Here is a 22179-nt window from a genome sequence, read left to right as displayed (position 1 = left end):
TGACAAAAATGCCGCACGCGCCCTGGACCTTGATGAGCATAACGACTAGAATCGCCTGGTCCACCAAATGCTGGTCGACCCATCCTACCCATATATTATTGGCTAGCGTAGTCTAAGGTATTGCGTCATTTCTCGCCACAAAGAAGCCGCATGCTAACGCTACAGGTTTGTTTAGTACTGAAGTGGTTCATCTCTGTGCTTTCACGTAGTTTATCTGCAATTACATTGCACAACTCCCCGACCGATTTCCTCATGTTACATCGTACACTGTTCTTATTGTTGGACATGCTCATTTGAAAGTAAAACATCCATGGTGTTTCCTGGAGCGCGGAAAAGGCAAAATGATAGAACCGCCTGCCTTAGGCTTATTATGGCAATTTGGAGCTACATAACGCGTGAGTAGTGTATGATGGCAGTTTAGTCACGGTACGTACCGTCACAATTTGCGTCTGCAGGTTGGTTTGTATACAGGCCAGAGTAGTCAAACCAAATAAAACAAGAAACAAACATATTGAGCCAATGGACGTCACCCACAAGGCTCGTTGGTGCCTGGCAGCCGTGAGGCGCGGATACTGCCAAAATAGTTTGAAAGTACTTGTTTGCATATGCCATGGCCTCATGCATATGACCCAGGCCCTGATTATTTGGGCATGAACGAAGCTGAGACTAGCCAAAGCGACGATCTTGTTTAAATAAGACTAAGGAATCACTGACACGAATATGCAATATCTGGCTTGAAGAATTCTCCCATATTACTCGGCGTGCACCAGCTGCATTGACGGTGCTCTAACTGACCCGAAAAGCAAGATAAGGCACTAACTTGCGCTTTCCAGGTATATTACCCCTCTCTCCCTGCCATCCACTCAATCTTATCGGTCGGTATGCTACGAAGCCAAAACATGTCGCTATGACGCCCCAAATGGAAAACAAAGACGTCTGACGTCCGGGTTGGAAGTCGGTCACATGTTTTCAACCCCTCACAAATTTCGGGATTGGGACGTGCTGAAGTTGTAACTTTGAGGGACTTTCCTGATGATCAGCAATTCTCCTGTTTTTGTTATGTTTGTTTCTACTCTCACCGCTTTTAGGGATAGGTCATTTGAAGCAGAACTAAAACCATCCATCCCTGGAACTCTTTTGACCTGCAAGCGCAACAGACCTATATCCTTTTTGACCTCATTTTCCTTCCCTTACCGAATTTCTTCCATCAACATGTCGCCAAATCTGAAACCCGACATCTTCACATACGCTGATTTTGACCTTCAAGCTCTGTGCCGTCAAGCGAGCGCGCTGCGGCAGGGTGTTCCATGTGCTTGTGACCCCGATCAACGTCCCGCCTCGGGAAGTTTCAACTGGGCTATCTTTATTTCGTTTGAAGATAGGGTACGATGGGTCTTTAGATCTCCACACTCTAGAACGTTTATGCCAATGGAAATGGGAATAAAGCTACTGGCAAGTGAAGCTGCCACGCTCCGATACCTCAGGGCTCATAGCGATATTCCAGTTCCAGAAGTATACGACTATTGGTAACGAAATCTCCCAGACCGCAATCTTCTAGTCCTAATCTATCATAGTGCTTCGTCCGATAATGACATCGGTATTCCGTTCATTTTTATGAGTGAGGCGCCTGGCAAGCCACTGTCAAAATTTTGGAGATCAGCCGGTTCTCCTCAACCTGACCTAGAGACTCCTAGCAAAGCCAAAATTCTCTCCCAGTTAGGCGGTATTACCTGGAAGCTTTCGCAGTTGCGATTCGATAAAATAGGCTCGCTCTTTGAAGATGAAACCTTCGAAATCAAGGAATGTCTCTCACGTGGTCACATGTTACATGGACGATACTCTTTAGAGATCCCACGAGGACCTTTCACGTCCGAGGCTAAGTTCTATGATAGCCTTGTTTCTGCATTCTTAGAGCATGCAGAAATTCTGCAGTTGTCACATCATTGCTTTGTGGCACCCGTTCCTTCGCGGGACGACTATCAATCCAGGATACAATATGAGAGCGCAGTCAACCTATGGAACGACTTTGTGGCCGTTAGAGGCAAGACCGACTCGTCAAATAACAGATTGGATTATATCATCGCAGGCGACGCTCTCCGCGACATTATACGGAAACTTGAACTCCCAACTATCAATTCGGAGACTTTTCCGTTATGCCACCCTGATCTGAGTGTCAATAACATATACGTTGATGATGATTATAACATCACCTGTATCATCGACTGGGCATTCGCTTCATCCATTCCTGAATCAATGCTTTTAACCACACCGGGATTGCCACAATACCGTGACGAAATTAGTTCGGAGTTATATATACCTTTTATAGATGGCTTCATTTCTGCTATGCCTGCTTCGATGGAAGAGAGGTCGATCCATAGATATCACGAATCCCTGGAGCGGAGCCAAGTCTCCTGGAGATTAAACCGACTCCTCAACCTAGACTCAATCAGTGATTACAACCTCTTTGCTACGGTTTGGCACTTTGCCTATGGACCTGAACAGGACCTGGGCCATTACTTCTTACGACAGTGGAGTTCGCCTCGCTACATCCGGCTTTATAGCGAAGTGCAACAGGAGGATCAGCCACTTTCGAAAATCCAAAAGGATGAAAAAGATTATTTTCGAAACAAAGATCTCAGAGAGACAATAGCTAAAAAGCTGACACTCATGTCGGAATGGGAAACGCGGTTTACTGCCAATCATCCGCCGAGACTTCGGAAAGATATGTTTATCGCTTCTCCCAAGTTATGGAAGTGGATTCAACAATTCCTGCAGGACTGGGAACACATGTCTTGACGAGTCTACACCAGACATCAAAATCTCAAGCGAATGCGCTCAACTGGGACATCCCACAGATCATTGGTCTCATCATCTTTCACCTTCTCAAAATTAGATTGCACATCAAACATTGTTTGGGGGTAAATACCGTTTGCAATATGGTGCTTGATGTACTTGAATCAATTGTGCCTTCGCGCCATTCAGTCTCTGCGATAGCTTTAGTTGATGTCTCACTTTAGACCTAGGGTATCAATTTGACCTACTACCCTCACGACAGTACCAGACTGCGGCACCAGCGGTGTAGTATTCTCTCTTTTCCGCGCCAGTTGGTGGGGTTGGAAGATCTGGTGGGGTCGATGGCTGGGGACGTCTCTTAGGCATGGTGTTCAAATGCTGTAATTCTTTCCTATATTCTAGTTCCCAGGAGCACGGCGCCACATTTATATTCACTATTTTTTCGCACTGGCCTCTCACAACATTTCTTCCACATAGTATGGACGCTTAACGCCGAGGCTACCCATCAGGCAGTTGGCAGCACTAGATAAAATTGACACCATAGGCCGTGAGACAAGGATGTAGTAGTGGCCAGTATTATTTTGGGTCTCCCTCCATGATCCATGATTATCAACCTGAAACATACGAATGCCACTTTCGGGTGAATAACCGGGTGTTATTGGCGCTTCGATTAAATCATTCCCCACTTGCGTTCAGGCTTTCCACAAAAGCATTCGCCAGTCCGACAGGATGTATGCGATATGCGGGTCTACAGTTGTTAAATGGGGAAGGGGGGGGCGGACTCACCTGCAAAGTATGAGTGTTTGCAGCGACTGCAGCATGGAACAGCCAACCAAACTCAGCTCAACTAGCTCGTGACGTGGCAGCCGCTAACGCATGTATGGTAACTGCGGACAATGCAGTGCAGTAACGTGGCGTCTAAGCGGGCGGGGCTCGGGCGGAGCTCAGACCCAGAAATGTATGGGATTTCCCAATGCATAGCTTGCTGGGAGAGTATTGGATCAAGTGTACTCTTTACCCTTCATAGTTACCCCGCTCATTAGGAGCGTACCTATCAACTAAACACATCAATCAATTATTGGTCGACCTCCCATTCAAAGCGACCAGGCCAACACAGTCAAGTGACGGCAACCGAGTTTGAGCCAATGAGCGCTGCAGCTGGGTTAGGCAAGATACGATTTTAATTTCCCTCAGCCTCATGCATGGTACATAATTATCCTACAAGACATGAATAAATTTGGCTTAACCCTACCCATCATCACATGTAAACGTACTCTGTATCAGCAACATAAGACGGTAATTTTCCCCTTTATCATGCTAACTAGAATTTTCAAGCTGCTTCTACAAATCACCTTCAACGGACCATCGTCCTTCCGATATGGACGTCGAATCCTCGTCTCAGAACTCCACCGAGGAGACACTTGATAATCAAACCTCAATACAGTCGATTGAGACCTCCTCAACAAAGTCATCAATAATCAAAGATGCAGTTGAGATATTCGAGGAACAACTCAAAAACAACTGGACTCGTCAAAAAATCCCTAAAGGCATGAAGAGAAAAATCCAAGAAACGCGCATCGCTCAAAAAACAGCAACATCACGAATCTTCTTCGACAATGGAGGATTTAAAGCTTGGTTTACATATTTTCTTGCGACGGAGGGAAAAGCTCACTTCAAAGGGCGACGTAATAGATCTGACACCATTTCAAGGCAAGGGGGCACCCTCTAAAAACATCGAAGAGGGCAAAGGGAAACGTCTTAACCCCGAGCAATGATATCGTCAGGAAATGCCCTAATCAGACCCAAACCCCCTCAGGGGGTGGTTTGGTTGTCTCATTAGATCAAACACAAGAGATTTTCGGTCGCGGAGTTCTCCGTATCCAGACTCACGGTCCTCGACAAGCCTACTTCATGACGTTCCTTCCAGAGGTTTCTCATCACCCCTCTATACCTTCACCGTCTGAAATGCCTCCTGAACAGTCTTCACAGCAGTCTTCACGCTTTGAAGACTTTTCTCAGGACGCATCCTCAGGACAGGTGGGACGCCGAAAACACCATAAGCGAAATATATCTACAGCCTGTGAGGATGGAGACAGGCGGTCGACCAAACGGCCACGACACTCGCCATCTCGTGATGGCCGCAACAAAGCCCAGCGAAAGTGTAGGAGGCGCTTGCGGTGGTCTTCGTACACGACAGGATTGGGAACTTCAACTTCTGAGTGTTGAGATAAAGGGTTCGTGGACTAACAGCAGCATCTGCTTCCTGCTTAGCAGCTCTCGCAGCGGCCTTGTGTCTCTCGTTCTCCTCTTTGTTCCTTTGACGCTTCTGAACAGAGGAGTTGCCGGTGTCAACCATCTGCCCGACGGCAGCGCTGCCCGAGCTAATAAGCGCGTCGTTGACTTCCTTTCGTGCATTGGGATCGATATCCTACATTGAGTAGAGGAAACTGGGATTGATTCAAGTGATAAAATGTGTGTCGGTTTGGCGTCTTAAATAAGGTAGGGCCTAGGAAAATAGCGATATGGCGGTAGTTCAGAAATGCCCGACAGCCCCTATTCTCGTGAAGTGCTTCGTATTTTGATAGGGATAGCCATGGCGTTGTTTTTGTCTCGAGTTACTTGATGCTGGGCCCTTTGCCACGATTTCCCTAGAGATTGGATCCCACAGAATTTTGGCGCTGCGCTAATGCACAAGACATAATACGACACTAATGTCTGATAGGCACAGATTCTAAAGTATTGACAGAAGAGCAAGAGCACTTGAGGTATATAGCTTTACTGTCAATACTCGCAAAGGTTCTATGAAGTTTGTATGATAGTTCATATGACGCCGCTTTTGATTGGCATCGCCCTGCGCACCCAGGGTGAGTGCGGGATAGAGGGGGCGCGCGTGGGTGGGGCGAGAATTTTCTAGGCTAGCATATTGGCCGCTTAGGCCGCTCTGTGAGGCTACAGTGATATTTCATTGGATATGGTCGTAGGCTCTGAAACATTGAACCCTTGGCATATGTATACAGCCATGCGAGAGCTCTGTTATTTGGGTACTTTATGGCTCGCGCCCGGGATTCTTCTTTGGACTTAGGACTATGGGCCCTACGTGTATCGCTGGAATTGAGCTCCACTTTTAGCATGGAATGTGGTAATATTTTATTGACGATATTACTACCGACTCTACGCGCTACGGATATATACCCTCAAACTATTATCGATCACAATATATAAAATCGAATAAAATCCGTTCTCAGAAATTCGACTCCATTTTTGCTCGACGTTAGGCCGATCCCCCTTTGGCATCTGCGTATAGTCACCACTAGTTGTTATATAAGATCCAATCGAATGTTTGCCCCCTAAGAGTGTGTTGATCTTAGCAACAAGGAAGAAGTGCTTTGTGGCTAAATTGGGAGAATTGGAATATATCGTGATGGTCTGTGCTATGCTGGACCCAGGTATGGAGTACGCTTTCGCGAATACCATTAGCCGCTAACAGCGAGAGAAAAAAACCTACCCCTCTTTCAGCACTGCCCTCTTGACTGTGGTATGTACTCCAAAGAATTATCTAAATCGTTATGCCGCTAGTGAATACATTTGGAATAATAGCAACTAAAACACCATGGCGGCTAGATATACAAATGATTGGATGGGGACTGCGCATCTCTGCTTTAGTGCGTCTGCAGTTCAAGAGTATGATAGAAAGAAGTACGAGAGCACGTGAATTCCCTACTGACTTCGAATAAACGCCCCCTTTCCATTTTCATTTTTCACAGGACAACCGACTCATTTATTTTTTTTTCGCCATGGGCCTCTCTCAAAGCAAACTTATCATCAAGACCCTTGAAATAGCCTGTAAGAAGGCTGAGAACGATGGGGAAGATAATATTGCTTCAGTGCTCTCCGAACAGGAGGTACGTTTGCCATACCGATTGGGCAACCAAAACTAATATTGATCAGTTTATTAACTCTATCCGACAACTATGGGCGCGTATTCCTCTGAAAACTAGAAGAAGTATCGGCCACCATCCAGATAAGGGATCTGGAAGCTCTAAGAAAATGCGGAAGGCACCGAACAAGTCAACGATAACGATACCTCAGGCTTTCACAGCCAACCTACACCTCTGGGAAAATAATCCTTCTTTGTTTTTCATAGAGGATAGTGGTATTTCTCTTGAACTTGGAAGAGATCCTCTTGCCGGATCCTACAAATATATATCTGGATTGAAGCGGAGAACAGAGATAGATACCATACGTCTACGATTCTGGAAGGTGGTATTCTATCGATTGAAAGAGAGGCTATGCTTAAATCACTTGCGTGTTGGCAATGTGGAGATTGTGGCACGAATTATATCCCAGTCTAGTAAGGCTGGGGATGAGCTGGGTTTGATTAGGCAGCGGGTCTCTCGGTGGACAGACGAAGGGAGGCGAATCGACACATTGTGCCGGGACACCAGTGGAGCCAAGTCTCTGGATAATGCACATCTTGGTATTTTGTTTTGCTTGCCTGACGACATTCCCGACGAAGTGTGAGTTTCATGAGTGAATATATTGACAATAACTGACCCCTTTATAGCATAAGAGCATTGCCATTAGCCGGACCAACCCGGGAAGAAGAGATTCGCCTGCTTAGGCATCGCGGTATATTAAAAGTTGACGGCTGGGAAAGATTGCAAAATCTAGGCAAAACTATTTTCAACTACCTGTGGGAGAAAATGGAATCTTCAATTTCCCACTTCCACTTATCCGAACTGGGTTCAGGTCAGTAGACTGAATGTTTCTCCTCCCCATTACATACTAACAACTCGATATAGACTGGGAATTGCAGCACACTCAATCCTTTAGGATACAAAACCCAAAATTCTCATATCCGGGATGCGATCAGGGGACAAACGCACCAACGATCCCATGTCCGTCTGGTAACACCAATCCAAGCTCAGGATGCCCTGCTGTTGTATCCCCGGTACCTTCCTCAGGAGGATCGGAAAGTACCTATTCTTGGAATAGTAGGACGACATATCAGGCTTCTGGTGCACCAAATCTACAAAGAAATGCAGACTCGGTACAATCAGAATTTTGCTTACATGGTCCGGGGACTAGGACTGTGGCTGAAAGCACATCTAATCAGTACGAAAACATCGAGCCGCTACAGGCACCGCACGGGCTGGGGGGGCTCGCAGCCTGCGTTCCACTTGTTTGAAAACATCGAGCCGCTACAGGCACCGCACGGGCTGGGGGGGCTCGCAGCCTGCGTTCCACTTGTTTGAAAACATCGAGCCGCTACAGGTACCGCACGGGCTGGGGGGCTCGCAGCCTGCGTTCCACTTGTTCGAAAACATCGAGCCGCTACAGGTACCGCACGGGCTGGGGGGCTCGCAGCCTACATTCCACTTGTTCGAAAACATCGAGCCGCTACAGGTACCGGACGGGTTGGGGGGCTCGCAACCCATGACTGGGACACAGAGTATGTTCAACCAATATGAGGATAGCCAAGCGCTTCGGCAACCATTTTCCGGTACCTTTGATGACAGCCTCGTGGCTGGAAGAGATTCCTCCAATATGTATACCCAAATGCCGGATGATTTACCGTCGAATCAACCACAAAACCCTTCCTACCAACAATTCACTGTGCCTGTTTCTGTGAATTAATTTTTTCCATTTGTACTTAACCCCTAATCTATCGACACTTCATTTTATAATAATAGATTGAATGTAGAATTGAGGAACACGGCGCCGAACACATGCATAAAAATTTGGCGCTTCGGTATCAATAAGGCAGAATAAATACAGCAGTTGCGCCTGAACTCACCATCGGATCGTCCGTGATGTAGGTGTAACGGCCCTCTTCCAGTACACCTCCAGGTGTTAAGGTGAGGTCTGTTAGAGGTATGAGATATCCATGCTTCCGTTCCTCATTGATAAGTTTCGTCGGCTTCAAAAAATATACCAAACGATAACCCCAGCGCTATCAATTTATCAGCCTAGTAACCTGACAAGGGAATTCGAAGCACGTACACCTTTGATATTCATCTCGTCCTTCATACGCATTATCTTATCTTTAAGTAATGCTCCTCCATAGGTCTTGGCCCCATGTTCGTCTACGCCGAGGACGCTCGCTTGAACACCAGAAGGCTGTTCCGATATGGCTGTCTCAGGTATAATTTCTTTTATTTCCTTGCGAATCTCTTCGGCGGGGGAGGAAGTTGGCGGGGAGTCATATTGGAAGTCGTAACTACCGAGTAAGGTAGTGAAAATCAGCAACGAGTGCCTTTCCAAAAGTCAACGAATAAAGCAACGTTTCCGGTGATCATATAGCGCAACATACCTCGAGAAAAAGTGATAGATTAACCATGAGCTGAAATATTTCCAAGTCGCGCTAGATTGGAGGGGAGGGGTTGGAAGAAGAAGGCTCACGTGGCATTGGGCATGAAATCACATGACCAGGTAATTAATCCCTACACACATAAAGCGGGTCACTGACCTCGGGAGAATGTGTGGATTAGTCAGAATATCAGTCATAACTAATAGTTTGCATGGTTTGTATAGTCATCCCTTTCATATATTAGGTCACCAAGGCACCTTCACATCTCCTCTTCGCAACATGTCATCTATCTTACGTATTCTTTCTTCCCGCATTCTTTGTCTGTTCCTAGCGATGTGGTACCCCTTAGATATTATCTTTGGTTCAATCAAGGCCTTGCGAGGTCGGACACAGCATGTTAGTGACTCTGAAGCGGATGATACGTCTTGTCCACAAACCTCGGCAATTGTAAGTCATAAGGGGCGTTTGTTGACTTCGTCGATTGCTAATTGTTGCAGGATAGCTGCAATGAACATACAGATACTATGTCCCATGTTGAAATCATCGAAGTTCCCCGATATCACCCCCAGGGGTTTCGGAGATTATCGGTCGCGGTGGCGAGTGTTTCGTCGGAGCCATTGATGAGTCTACGGTCTTGAAATATCCATGTATTCCCGGCGACTGCGAGAGCATCCAGATAGAGGCCCAGCTTCTTGAGGTCCTTGGAAGCCATCCCCGTATTATCGCCTTAAAAGGCCTGACAGAAAATGGACTCGTCCTACAACGCGCATCAAATGGTTCTCTCAATGACTATCTCACATCACAGTCGTTTATACCTCTCGGTAGGAGGCTACTCTGGTGCAAACAAGCTGCCGAAGCAATCAGTTACATCCATGGAAAACGTATCATCCACTGTGATATAAACCTTCGGAATCTACTACTAGATGGGAGTCTCAATATATTACTTGCAGACTTTCAGGGAATGTTGAAGTCCGCCGATGGCACCACTTTATTGGATGGGCTCTCTCGGGAGTGCTCAAAGTCATATCAGCCTCGAGTTCATGGGGATTATGCATGTGTGGCGACCGATCTTTTTGCGCTTGGTTCTGCTATCTACTTTATTATGACCGGACATGAGGTCTTTCCTGAACTTGATAGCTTGGAAGACGATGAAGAGATCTTGTCGCGCTTCCAAAATGGGCTCTTCCCGAATGACAATCATACTTGCTCTCAAATTACAGAAAAATGTTGGAAGCAGCAGTATCGGCAGGCTGCTGAGGTTATTTCTGATCTATGTCTTATTCAAGTTACCTAGAAATATATTGGGGAATCGATATATAACATATATCTATATAACGTTACTTTCGTATTGTTCCTCCCATACTATGCAAATGGTTTGTTTTAACGAAGCCTGCTAGGACGGCCAAGGTGAAGGTCGATGAAGGAAACAAAAATCAGAAAATGAAACAAGCAAGTGGGGTAAAATACAATTTCACTTAATTTATGGCGGAAAAGACAGTCCACTGCTATTGCTATTGTCGATTCTCCTAAGCATAGTAATCAACCTTTTATTTATTCAGCACCTACGACTTTCCCTCTAGGCAATAGAAAAGAGAACGATAGGAGCTGCTGGGTTTACTTTGACAACCTTGACATAGGGAATGAAAGAAGAAAAGTCATCACGAGGAGGTGTCGTAATTGTTGTCTCTGAACTTCAGCACCTGGGACATATTCCTCCTTTCTTGGTAGACTGGCCCATGTGCTTATCCTCATATCCAGGGCAATTTGGTTCGCCACATGGCGGCTGGGGATCATGTTTTATAATGGTGTGTTTGGGTCGTGCAACGCAATTCACAAATTTGGTGGTATAGACAAATCGAGTGCACATCTTAGTGATTTCTGGGCGGGATCTGGCTCTAGTTAGACTTAGATTTGAGACATTGGTACAAAGCTTACTTAATACTAACTTGTTATAACTGCGGGAGTGAATTTTTGGAGAGAGATCTTTAAGTAGGAGAGGGAAAGCTACAACTTTATATATCTATAGCCTTGGATTTGTCCGACACTGTCTCTTCGATCAGACTTGCGGCCGACGTGCTCTTTGAGGGGAACCCTGCGTCTTGGCAGAGTTAGCGCCGGAACCCTGTACTCGTGGGTGGTGGCGTGGGCAGAATAAACTTTGGCTAGTTCGGTACTAATCCATTTCGGGAGAATCTTCTTGTTGCACAAGAAGATTCTCCCGATATAGGAATCTCGGGAATCTTCGCTCTTGAGAGTATCTAAGGAAATTGATAAACCTTGGATAGTTTACGGGATCGAATATTGGCAGATGGCTTAGGATGTTGATCAAAGTCAACCAATTATTTCGAGCACGCGCTATTTGCTCTGGTCACGAACGTAGTAATTTATTGCTATTGTTCTTTAACAGATTCGACTGAAAAGGTATAGAACGAAACTTGGCAAGGCTTTCATAGAATTTGTTCAATTGAGCAGTTCCTATCTGAGCTTCTAGAGTCTAATGAAGGAAGTGACGTTTTGAACCACGGGCGGGACAATAAGGCTGGCAGCAGGGGTTTGATTTTCTCGCTACACGAAGTCTTCACTGTCTATAAACTTAAATTTTTCTTATATGATATGGAAGGTATAAGGGTTGTGGAGTAAGCTCCATGGGAACCTAGCTCAACGTGTCCCAATCAGCGCAGAACATACACTTCTCATGGACCAGTCCAACCCCCAAATATCTGCCACGTCGGAACTCGACACTACTCTTATCAAGGAGAGGAAAGATGTGCTATCCTTCGATTGCGACCCGGCAGAATTTACGCCTCCTTTCCCAAATCTTAAACCCGCGTGGACTACTTGCCATGTTGCTGGCACACAAGGTTTGTTTGGTTTATCAGATAGCATTGGGCTTTAGCTAACCACTGCAGTACCGATTGTGGTGATTACAAAGGGTGCAAGATATGTTGCTATCCCGTGTACTGAAGAACTTTTAGAATATTGTCACCAATTATTCCCTAATAGGGGCCTTATGTTACAGGCCTTTACAGTCCAACGGCATCATACCACCAAGATTAGTATTGTTTTTTTCCCCCTAGAATGGCAGCTTCTACTAAGATGATATCAGAGATGTAAGAGAATCGGGGACTTTTTCAAAAAGAACCCATCCCCATTTTAAATGTAAAAACATTATATATTTTCGTGGTATTAAATAGCAAAGAAGAAATCGAAAAACATAGTTAAAATAAGCAGCACTCATGCACCTCACAAAAGAACTTCTGGATTTCCTCATATGCAGGAAAATGGGGAACCAGGTGCCCGCTACGCCTTGAGATAGAGTGCCACCATTTTTGTATCAGGTCGATCTTCCGTGAGCAACAATGTAATAATTATACCGGAATACTTGCGATCTCCTCTCCAAGGGTATTCATTCCATCTATCACAACAAATGAGGAATATAAGCCCGTCAACCCCAGGTTACTAGATGCGAATTCTTCCAGTTACACAGTGCCTTTAGAGTGTATTTCCAGAAGCTCGCACATAAGCAAATGTATGTCACTAAAGCTTCAACCATCTTGAATACCTCACACACATTGAAGCCAATACATTCTTCCAGTCTCTTCCCAATCCCACTCGACCAGGATTTTAATGATTGCCCAGCCAATCCACTTCCATGAGTTTATGCTAATTTGAATGTCATTGTCAAGAAGACAAACGCCCTGCGAAGTGCCCAAAAAATCTACTCGTCATATAAAACAGCAAAATGTGAGTCTGGATCGTATTACCAAGCCTATACTGTTTGGAATTCATTTGCTAATTTGAAGAACTGTTTTAGATTCTGCATAATGTGTCACGTTATATATTATGTCTACCTATCCTGTGGGAGTCGGAGAGAAGGTGGCGAGCTTCCTTGTTTCGAAAACCCCTGTAAGGGGAAGCAACCGCGAAATCAAGAGATACACCAACACTGTGGTAAATGTGATCGCTGCAAGAATAGATAACTAGGGTATTGAAGTATCGAGTGTTAATGTTTGAACCAAGACGTATTGATACTACTGTAAGCTGTAGGGAATAGCAACGTAGAACATACTTGATAGAGAAAACTGTGCTGAAGGTGATGGCTGTTTCATTCAAGATATAAATTGCCATGTGTATTACTTCACATAGTCCAAAAGCCCACTAATATCCTCATCTATTCATCTATTTCTGAGCTCAGACATCGTCAGTTGGTTTATATTCACTGCCTCCCATTTCCCTATCATTGGAGCCAGGTATGAGAACAGGCAAGCTCTATTTTCGGATATATGCTGACTTGCGCTGTCTTTTACATAAGCCATGTCAAGAACGCCTATCAAGCCCCTTAGTGCACAATTACTACAGCTTATAGGACAATTCCGTATGATTTTATTTGATTTAAGGTCTAGCAGATATCTAGCTAACTATTTAGTCCATGAAATGAGAAATCCCCAGTTCAAGATTGAATATGGCGATGTCACTACCTATATCGTTTCTTCGGCCCCGTGTGATGATGGCCCGATTACTACCCCTCTGCTGTCCGATATTCTTTCTCGCCATATGGGATATGCCCCCACTCGGGAATTTACTAGGAATCTAATGGGGGCGAGTATTTACGATACGGACTTGGAATGTATGGCCGTGCTATACAGTCTCCTGATGATGGATCACCTGCCCCCTAGTGGCTTGCGTGTGTCAATCATCCGCATACTTTATTCGGATAATGGGGAGGACCTTGAGCGTCATCTTGTGGATAATTTGGATGATGACGATAGCGATTGGCTAAAAGCCCAGCTAGAAAGAATTTCGTGATCCATGTTAGCCGAACGATGGGAACTTGGTCACTGTATCAAGCCGTTGAATTGTTGAGCGCCTAGGGGAGATGGTTGTTTTCCTGTATGAAAATATGTTACGTGTATGAGAGCATAGAAACAAACAGGCATTAATGACCAACCCAGTGCCATGGCACAACAACTTTTGTGTCTGTCACTCTACACAACTACATCTATCAAGTATAAAGGCCACTGGTCTGAGGCCAGATCACAGTATAATTATTATTCATGGCTTTGCCGTTAATTCCAAGAGTTCGTTGCCTACTTTCAAATTTCATATCACGTCTTCTACCAGGCAGGTCCCGTAGGCCAGAATCCAAGCAAAGTTCTACGCCCTCACCTACGAAAGCAGACATAGCCGTGATGTCGAAAGAACAGCCTACCTCTTCAGTCTCTGGTGTTCCCGCCAAAGATCCAGTGCCGGTTCGCTTGCATGTGGGTCACCCTTTCCTTCTAATTAAAATCAAGCTCTAACCAAACAAGACTGTGCGAGTCTGGTTCCCGTCCAATCCACTGGAGCTTATGGAAGACATCAAAAGAAATGGCCTCGACGATGTGGTTGTTGATGCCATTTCTCTTCAAGAGCTTGGCACCGAGCATCAAGCCCAAGATAACCTTGAAAATCGGAAGGATGCATTCCTAGTGGACCTTGCGGTGCTTGAGCCTGGTATTGTACGGGTTCGGAGAAGATATGGGTTCATAAGATTCATTCCACTCAGCAGCGATGATCCGGTTGTCTTACGACAGTCGGCAAAAGACCCTGACTTGAAGAAAGTTCTTTGTTATCGGCACCTACACTCAAAATACCAATACGAGGGTGAAAGAAAGAAACTATTAGCAGCAGTTTTGGGATTCGAGGTGGACAAGGGCTTGGCCGACTGGTATTATAACACCCTTAAAGACCTTGAGAGGCGCCTAGAACAACTCAATTTCATTTGACCAGAGCACATAGAATCCAATGCATGTTTTGCTCCTACACTGATTCCTTGGTGGGGCTCAATTTGTTTGACGTCCACCTTGAAGTAGTATCCTCACTCATCAAGTCTTTTGCAAACGTAGCATCTATATTTACCTCCATGGAATATAGAGCGAGAGCTCGCTATCTATATCCTGTTGCATACGCATGAACTTGACTCCGCATATACAGAGCTCAATCCTTACTTCTCGCTTGTAAATACCAAGCGTAAAGAAGAGCTAGGTTGTCACTCAAAATACAGTGGCCGGTTGAAGAATATCATAGGGTGCACCTTGTCAAATCCCTAGACCCGGGAGAATCTCTGATTTTAATACGCCAAACATATAAAGCTCGACGCCTCGCTGTCTCACCTTTCTGCCTCCTTCCCTCTCAGTTTCAATTGCGACTATTCTCGATCAAGCTAGACTGTTTGAGCCTGGTACAGGAACGCAAAGATGACAACAGCGCAGATCGGATCGCTTCGTTACCATGAGCAACATCCATCGGAAATGGAGTTCACTGGCTTTGTCGTCTTATCGGCTTCCTCTGATGGGGCCGACCTAAATTCCAAGGTGAATCGGTTTCTACACGTGAGACCCAAAAGGGAAAAAGGTCCTTTTGTCTATGGAAGGGGAGATGCAGACATATGTGGGCAGTTTCTGCGATGCGGAACCGAGGAAAGCGGCGCGGTGGGTATAATAAAGGATTTTATTGAATCAATGCTGACAACTCTTAGTTCTCTAGAAAAATCAACGAGGCTATAGGCGAAGTTGACTTTCCTGTTCGTCAGGGTCCTGTTATCGTTCTCGCCCTCGAAAACCACTCAACATGGGGCACTAGACTTGCCTACCCATCCCACAATGCAGTATCAATCTTCCGAGATCTTTCAGATACCGACGAGACCAGAGTGAAATTCATGCTCTACCCCCGGATTTATCGAAAGAGAAAATATCAGAGACCCGACCATTTGTACGGAAGCTGCGGCGAAACGAAATCCTTTTTGTGCAAGGATCGGTCAGAATGGAATTAGAAGTCCCTGATAAGGGCTTATTTGTGTGGCAAGGAAACAGTGGCGTACCAATGGGGCGTGATATACTCGGGCTAGATGTCTTCGAATTCATGGCGCTTTAGGCTTCTCGTGCCCTAGGGCATTGGAGGCATTGGATATGAAGCCTAAACAAAGTATTGTGTTAGTCGTGAGAGATATGAAAGGATATGAGTTAATACCAATGTTTGATACTAAGACTTAAAATGCAGAAGTCGTTGTGCGTTCACAGGAATGTCGGCAAAGCTACCTCTTAGAAGCTGTATAGCTTTGGCTTCTTCGATAAGGGATAATCGGCGAAAAGTAGGCAAAACTGGGGCGAACAAAAGTGCAATCCCCTCACTAAACTCAATCTCGAATCTCCTAAGCTTTCGCCCCTGTTGAAGATCACTATAAGCATTGTGATCCTTTGACCGCCCTAGGTGACGAAGGAAAGACGGCATCGACCAGACACCGCGGACCTGACTCCCAGGATGTGCACGGTCTAATCCTTGCGTCCGTAGCCACTCTTCCTCTTCCAAGGCCAGAGAAGACCATCGGAAGATGGTTTGTAGGCGTAGGATCCACAAGCGTGAACTCGCACCACATGAAATAAAATCCAAGATACTTGGAAATTCACTGGTTGTGTCTTCTTCCGCAATAGCTGGAGAAAGATCGACCTCTAAAAGCCTTAAAAAATGTTCCATCTGAATGGAGAGGTCATGAAGCAGACCCTCTGTAGTGACTGTTGGATTGTGGCGAGCCGGCATTATCGATGTGTGAAAGTGGGAGACGCTCAAGTGGTTGGAGTTCCGCTGTGCCGCTGACTTGGAAACCTAAAGGTGGACCCAATGGGTGTAGGGACGCAATAGGTATAGCATAGAATGTATCCCCACAGAGTTGATTGATCACAGTTTAGGCCCGCCTAGACACTGTGATAGTAGATGCATGCCCCTTAAATGGGTATTCTTGAGATCATGGAGCCAATATATAAGTAACACGTATTGCCAGGGAGCTTTAAACCCATATGCTACCTATCAACTATGGAAAACATCTTTACGAACCGTTTTGTGTCAAAACTCAATATTTACCCCCTGCTAATGGTGTGTTTCGGGGTCACAGAAGTATGAGAGAACTCTCTTTGGCCGGTAAAAACAAATTGACTGACTACTTAGGCCGAGGGTGAAAATTACCCAACAGAGCGACCGGGTTCTCATCCCTTAGGAGAAATCGAGACTCAGCCGGGCAAAGTTTACCCTCCGAATATACAAGAAGGCCCAAAGCGGGCCAGTGGAGCTGTTGACGCTTCGCCGAATAGAGAAGCAAGTGACTTCACGGTTACTAGAGTTTTATCTGTCGTGTATATGGGTACTAAACCGCATTTGAGCAATTCAAGGCTACATATTGTGTTTATGTCTGAAGAGGGTGAAAAAAAGGGCTGGTATGAATATACGAAAATTCAAAACAATGACGGTATGGGCGAAGCGCTGGACAAATTTGATGCAACTTGGAATTAACAGAATTTCGCGGGAAGATTGCCACAGAGCATCACCATTTATGTATGAATAGAGGCAAGAGCATACCGATTATTATATTCCAAAGGCCCAAGAGGGATCAGGTCTAGCCAAATTAACTGATATGACTGGTCTCAATAGACCGATTCAGGCTCCGTAGACTGCGTAATGCCTCTGTAGGGTGCGCATTCTGAGCCATATCGTTTTAGAATTATGTGATCTTTTGACTAGGGAATATAGAGTTTGGATAGAAAGACTGCTGGTATGAAATAAGCAATGCCTGTTTTAATGAATTTGATGATGAGATAGGAATAAAAAAACAGAGAAAGCCAATCCCCGCGACACGGGTACACAATGATCAATTTGTTTCTTTATCTCGAGATTCTAGTAGGTAGGGTAACCTTGGGATGCAGAAGTAATTAACTTATGTGCTTGATGCATTAGTAGGTCCATCGGTATGTATAGCAGCATCCCCTCGCACAATTGAGCAGTTTCCTTCTAGCGATGAAGAACAGATCAAATAGTTGCATGGCTATTAGCGCAAGATGTATAGGCAGAATAATAGAAAGGGAGAGAAAGTGAAGAAGGGAAGCGAAACGGGGTCTTATTGAAGGGAGGTTATGTGACGATGTATTGGGGCGCTAAACCCGAAGAATTAAAACTAACCAGATGCGGTAACTCATAGCTCATGCAGTATCACCTTTTATTAATCCTAGGATTGGTCATGGTTATAAGCAGGTGGAATAATTGAGGATTTGACAATCTGTAAGCTAATCTGAACAAAACATAACTAAGACTTGAGACGAATGAATGCGAGAGGCCAGCTCACTGAAAAAAAAAAAAAGAAATACACAAAACTACATTCTGGGGCTTTTATCCCCTACCAATTTTGTGGACTTTGAAATGAGCGGATCATCATCTGCTCGGAGCTTTCCCTCATCGAGTGACGACGGGAGCGAGCTAAAGCACGTTCATCAAACTTCCCTGGTCGATTGACGACGGGAGCGAGCCGAACCTTCTCTGGTCGAGTGACGACGGGAATGAGCCGAATCACGTTCATTAGAACTTTCCCTGGTCGATTGACGACGGGAGCGAGCCGAGCCTTCTCTGGTCGAGTGACGATGGGAGTACGGTTCACGTGCATAGTCGCCTTCATCAGAACTTTCGCCGGGACTAATATCCCGAAATCGAACATGGCTGCGTAGAACTCCCGCATTGTATTGACGTGGCTTCTCTGAAGCCCTAGGTTCCTCCTCACTTGCCGAATCATCTTCATAATGTTCCAACCCTTGATTCTCTCGATAGGCTTTCTCCATTTCTATCGCTTTCTGATAAATCGTTTTGTCACCATCCAGACTTGATCCCATGGTGATTCGCCTGATAAATGATCTTCCTTCGACAGTGCGAGTCCCATCTCTCCATTTCACAAGAGCTCGGGTTTGCGGATATAAAGCGCCTTTGATTGGTTGGAGCAGTGATAATGGGTTGATCCCGTCTTCATCATCATCCTCTATCTTCCATCCAATTCCGAGAATACCAGCAACATCTCTCCTATTATACTTCCAGTGCTCGTCAAGAACTCCATCGTCATCTTCTTCTACCTCCTTGGCAGTACCACGGGTTTTAGAGATCAACACCCGCTCTACTTTTCTCGGGTTATAACTCTCATAAGAGCCTGCCCGGATTCGAAAGATAGGTGCAGCCACGCTCCCGTATATAACGAAGGTCTGTGATCCTGAGCCTTTAGGCCACCAGTAGAGAACCGTCCCGGAAGACATTTTCCGCTGTTCATCCCACGTCCTAGATTCAAGAGCGTCAAGTTCTTCGACAGAAATATGATCTGCATCCGTCTCTATACTTGGTAATAGCTTGTCCACATCCTTCGCTTTCTCTTCTTCTGAGATTAGAGGCGAGTGGTCTTTGATCGGGTGTGGATTAGGCAGGCTGATTCTTTCTTCCGCCCAAGACTCATCGAGGTTCCAATCAGATCGAATCCAATGCCTCATATTTAAAGCTGCAATAAGCTTATAAGTCTCATTAAACCGGTTCCACGCCTCTTCGTGGTTTGTGTTGCCGACAAAGTTCTCGAATGTGCCTGTGTAGCCTTGAAGTATTCCTTCATAATTGGCGTGTGGAATGGTGCCTAAATTGATATCATTCAAGTCGACCTTGCTGTTCTCTTTACGAATTCGAGCGTTGAGACGATTGAAGAATTTCCTTAGAACCTTGTGCTTCCTATGGCGGACAAATTCTTGAATAACATTAGGTGAAGCTGCCACTGCTTCTTGGGTCATGCGAATCGCATGACTATTGGTTGGAAGCCTATCCTGGAGTGGAGGTTTTTCGGATTCCGAGTCGGTATCTTCGGAACTATCCATGTCCAATGCTCCATCTGCAAATTCCTCCCCTACTGCAATTTCCTGTGGTTCCTGGGTTGGACTGCGCGTTTTTTGGGCTTTATGTGCCCGAGTTGGGCTATGAGAACGTCGCGAGGATGTGGATGGCCGCATTGGACTGCGAGACCTTCGCGAGTGATTGGATGTCCGCGTTGGGCTACGAGACCGTCTTGGTTCTGTCTCAAGCCTTTCTAGCTGTAGGGAGGCTTCACTTTCATTATCGGAGAATGGTGTTTGAAGATACGCGGCTTGTAGATTTTTCCTTCGGTTTTTCCTACCGTTTCTCCCCATTGTTGAGCAATAGTCACACTTTCACAATATATTTTCAAAGTAACAATGGCGAATCTTAGTTGACTATAATATCAATGATCAAAATTGGCTCATATATGATAATGGATCCTGGTACTGAAACGGATCGCGATTTCGAAATGGCTCGTGCGGAGTCTATGCATCAACTCAAAAGGGTCGTTTCAGTGTCATAGTAACCTACTCAGACACAGCCCCAAGTGGATTTATTGGACTTTGTGTACAGCCAATCTGCCAGCGGATATCTTGTGGACATATGTATACGTTCTGATATGCGGTATATCCAGCAGTCCTCATGCTCACGTGCCGTCGAAAGCCCTAAAAGCATTTCCACCATAGCAGGCGTGGAGATCACTCTTTGATGTACTTATATGTACTATTTACATACTTAAGTACAGAATTTACAAATATGATTCAACAATGGTGCGATTTGCGGTTTTGGGTTCAGCTCTATTCGTAATAGCCTAAACATGGTGCATTTTGCAGAAATCCTTTGACTTGATCCAAAACCTCTGAGGACTGAACACACTTCAGTTGATACCACTCCGCAACATTTAGTAAACTATCAATATCTTGTTCATAGAGATAAATTGCCATCTGTGCCTCCCTAATACCTGTTTCCTGCTGGCTTAATCTTGCCTCTGCTTCTTCCCTCGCCTTCTGTTGGAAAATGACGGCTTGTCTAGTTTTTTCCAGCTCCTCCCTTAACTGATTATTTTCGGCCTCAAGTACTTCCATCTCTTCGAATCGTCCGGACTATCACTATTAGGACCGGAAGAAACTCCTGGAGACTCACTTACTGTGACTGAAGAAACCGCAAAGAATTTCAGGCCTACTGCGTCGTATAATTGCTTGTATCCCCAAGCTGAGTGTTGGCTTAGATGTTTTTGAAATAGTGATTTAAATGAAGAATCAATGACTTCCCACTTATAAGGCAGCTTTTCCTGTAAAGTCTGTAGACGGACATCAGAAGGTTTCACCTTGATTCCCAAGGTCTCAACTAAATTATCGCATTAGTTTCAGCTTTGGAACCCGTCGAACTAAACATACATATATGTTCTGCGAGGCGAGTGCGACATGCAGAGCGCCACGAGGCTCTTTTTCTGTTTCTTGGAACTTGAATTATGTTTTCCATCATTTAGGAAAATGGGACATTAGGGACCTTGTCTGCCTTATATCCTATCTTTCCGCGTGCCGTTTGATGTCCGTGTATAAAAATAGAACGGCCACGTAACTGTAATTCATGGATTTACTAACCCACTAGAGATCAGCTCAGTACTCTAGACTTACAATAGTGCATGGTATCCTCTTCCACGTTGGGGAGATGCATATTCTCTTACAAGCCCCAATGACATGATCCCCTAAACCAGACATGATTATCCCCGTACATATTTTGAATTATATTCTGACATTGAATCGTGAAATTTCATGATCGGTCTCAGTTACTGGTGTTTGTAACAGCATCCGGACATAGCAGGCGATGTATGTTGGACGCAACTGTAACATATACGAACAGAGTTGATGCCATTTGTAATAAGTCTACAATACAGTGCCGACCGTTATTGCCTTCCATACCGGGAGACAAAGACATGCTATTTCAAACCCTAATCACATGCCACGCTAAGCCAAATACGGTTACTTCTGTAACAAAAGTTTGTTACATATTTACGTAGTAACAAGGATGAAAGTACAAAACCGCTCACTCATGTACTGCTACATGTCCAAAAATAGCCATTTTTCGATGTCCAAAAATAAACCCTCTGCCCTTCCCACCCACAACCGCCATGGCGTTGTTTGTTCACTACTCCCAACACATCAACTGCAGTTTACCAAACCACTCCCAAAATGGCAAGAAACATCGAGTCCTGGCAACGTCAAATGATTATCCATATGATATGCAGCAAGAACAGACTTACTACATCGCAAATGGCAAAGGTAGCGCAGTGCAGCGAGCGCTCTATCAGTAACATCCGCAAGAAGTTGCGCTCATTCGGTAGTGCCAAATCTCCCCAAGTCTCGATCGGCCGACAATGAAGTATCGCCCCTATCATGCTT

The 22179-nt window shown here is 45.2% G+C and overlaps 9 protein-coding genes across 9 annotated transcripts; 6 read left to right on the top strand and 3 right to left on the bottom strand.

The window, feature by feature from the left end:
- Nucleotides 1-1212: 1212 nt before the first annotated feature.
- Nucleotides 1213-2796, top strand: N7516_008936 (uncharacterized protein; the record flags this gene model as incomplete). Its single annotated transcript, XM_057221655.1, has 2 exons — nt 1213-1526; nt 1575-2796. 2 exons carry the CDS (start codon nt 1213-1215, stop codon nt 2794-2796), a joined length of 1536 nt encoding a protein of 511 aa, XP_057071927.1.
- Nucleotides 2797-2813: 17 nt separating this feature from the next.
- On the bottom strand, nt 2814-3159 carry N7516_008935 (uncharacterized protein; the record flags this gene model as incomplete). Its single annotated transcript, XM_057221654.1, has 3 exons — nt 2814-2879; nt 2927-2985; nt 3042-3159. The coding sequence occupies 3 exons, from the start codon at nt 3157-3159 to the stop codon at nt 2814-2816; spliced, it is 243 nt and encodes an 80-aa protein (XP_057071926.1).
- A 1720-nt stretch (nt 3160-4879) lies between these two features.
- Nucleotides 4880-5230, top strand: N7516_008934 (uncharacterized protein; the record flags this gene model as incomplete). Its single annotated transcript, XM_057221653.1, has 1 exon — nt 4880-5230. The coding sequence occupies one exon, from the start codon at nt 4880-4882 to the stop codon at nt 5228-5230; it is 351 nt and encodes a 116-aa protein (XP_057071925.1).
- A 1357-nt stretch (nt 5231-6587) lies between these two features.
- On the top strand, nt 6588-8430 carry N7516_008933 (uncharacterized protein; the record flags this gene model as incomplete). Its single annotated transcript, XM_057221652.1, has 5 exons — nt 6588-6695; nt 6742-7310; nt 7358-7542; nt 7596-7691; nt 7910-8430. 5 exons carry the CDS (start codon nt 6588-6590, stop codon nt 8428-8430), a joined length of 1479 nt encoding a protein of 492 aa, XP_057071924.1.
- Nucleotides 8431-9382: 952 nt separating this feature from the next.
- On the top strand, nt 9383-10397 carry N7516_008932 (uncharacterized protein; the record flags this gene model as incomplete). Its single annotated transcript, XM_057221651.1, has 2 exons — nt 9383-9566; nt 9673-10397. The coding sequence occupies 2 exons, from the start codon at nt 9383-9385 to the stop codon at nt 10395-10397; spliced, it is 909 nt and encodes a 302-aa protein (XP_057071923.1).
- Nucleotides 10398-13417: 3020 nt separating this feature from the next.
- N7516_008931 (uncharacterized protein) lies at nt 13418-13909 on the top strand (the record flags this gene model as incomplete). Its single annotated transcript, XM_057221650.1, has 2 exons — nt 13418-13478; nt 13530-13909. The coding sequence occupies 2 exons, from the start codon at nt 13418-13420 to the stop codon at nt 13907-13909; spliced, it is 441 nt and encodes a 146-aa protein (XP_057071922.1).
- A 383-nt stretch (nt 13910-14292) lies between these two features.
- Nucleotides 14293-14868, top strand: N7516_008930 (uncharacterized protein; the record flags this gene model as incomplete). The annotated part of the gene is made up of 2 exons (XM_057221649.1): nt 14293-14364; nt 14413-14868. The coding sequence occupies 2 exons, from the start codon at nt 14293-14295 to the stop codon at nt 14866-14868; spliced, it is 528 nt and encodes a 175-aa protein (XP_057071921.1).
- Nucleotides 14869-16123: 1255 nt separating this feature from the next.
- N7516_008929 (uncharacterized protein) lies at nt 16124-16678 on the bottom strand (the record flags this gene model as incomplete). The annotated part of the gene is made up of 1 exon (XM_057221648.1): nt 16124-16678. One exon carries the CDS (start codon nt 16676-16678, stop codon nt 16124-16126), a length of 555 nt encoding a protein of 184 aa, XP_057071920.1.
- A 1718-nt stretch (nt 16679-18396) lies between these two features.
- N7516_008928 (uncharacterized protein) lies at nt 18397-20109 on the bottom strand (the record flags this gene model as incomplete). The annotated part of the gene is made up of 1 exon (XM_057221647.1): nt 18397-20109. The coding sequence occupies one exon, from the start codon at nt 20107-20109 to the stop codon at nt 18397-18399; it is 1713 nt and encodes a 570-aa protein (XP_057071919.1).
- Nucleotides 20110-22179: the final 2070 nt, after the last annotated feature.

Source organism: Penicillium verrucosum (assembly GCF_028828655.1).
Source record: "Penicillium verrucosum strain IBT 35672 chromosome Unknown utg000003l_segment0_segment0, whole genome shotgun sequence".
In the NCBI taxonomy this organism is placed as follows: domain Eukaryota; kingdom Fungi; phylum Ascomycota; class Eurotiomycetes; order Eurotiales; family Aspergillaceae; genus Penicillium; species Penicillium verrucosum.
The sequence above is the reverse complement of the archived record's forward strand: the minus strand, read 5'-3'. Positions and strand labels throughout refer to the sequence as shown.